This window comes from Hydra vulgaris, chromosome 01, assembly GCF_038396675.1.
Source record: "Hydra vulgaris chromosome 01, alternate assembly HydraT2T_AEP".
NCBI lineage: Eukaryota > Metazoa > Cnidaria > Hydrozoa > Anthoathecata > Hydridae > Hydra > Hydra vulgaris.
The window spans coordinates 61362501-61363151 of NC_088920.1; the positions used below are offsets into that span (position 1 = coordinate 61362501).

The 651-nt window shown below is 33.3% G+C and overlaps 1 protein-coding gene across 1 annotated transcript in view; it reads left to right on the forward strand.

Annotated features, from left to right (window-relative positions):
* LOC136074919 (DNA fragmentation factor subunit beta-like) overlaps window positions 1-230 on the forward strand; it is a 17294-nt gene extending 17064 nt beyond the window's left edge. The window contains exon 3 of the mRNA XM_065787129.1: window positions 10-230. Within this exon, the coding sequence (XP_065643201.1) occupies window positions 10-205 (196 nt within the window). The 3' untranslated portion in view covers window positions 206-230. The remainder of the gene's footprint in view (window positions 1-9) is intronic.
* The last annotated feature ends 421 nt before the right edge of the window (window positions 231-651 follow it).

The window sequence follows — 651 nt, forward strand, 5'->3', positions numbered from 1 at the left end:
GACATTTAGAGTTGAGAAGTCTCGCGAATTTCTACCTCAATCAGTAAAGGCAATCAAGGAATGTCCTCCGGGTAAGCAAGTCAACGTCAACTATTTTTATAGTCTTCTGTTTACATCTGAAAATTTGAAACTTGTTGATATAAGATGTCATGCGAAGGAAAGACACTCTACTGAGCTGGTTGACAAAGAAAAAACTTATATTTAGTATTCTGTTTTTTACTTTATTTTTAGCTTTTTAATATTTTTTGTAAGAAAATTTTTGTATGATACCAAAGCAAGCAACTTGTCTCGAGAAGATATTATTAAAGATAAGATGGCGGAGCTTGAGGATCGAAGTCGCCGAAATAACCTCAGAATAAATGGTATTGATGAAAGCATAAATGAAACTTGGGAACAAAGTGAAAAAAAAGTTCAGGAGTTTTTGAGGTCTAAACTTGGTTTTGCAACTGACTTTAGCATTGAGAGAGCACATAGAGTTGGAAAGAATCGGACTGATGAAAAAAGCAGAACTATTATCGTTAAGTTTTTGAACTACAAAGACAAAAGCATGATACTGGAAAACTACGTGAAGATAAAATTATGGAATCAACACCTATACATAAACGAAGATTTTAGCGAGCGAACGAATGAAACAAGAAAGAGACTTTTTAT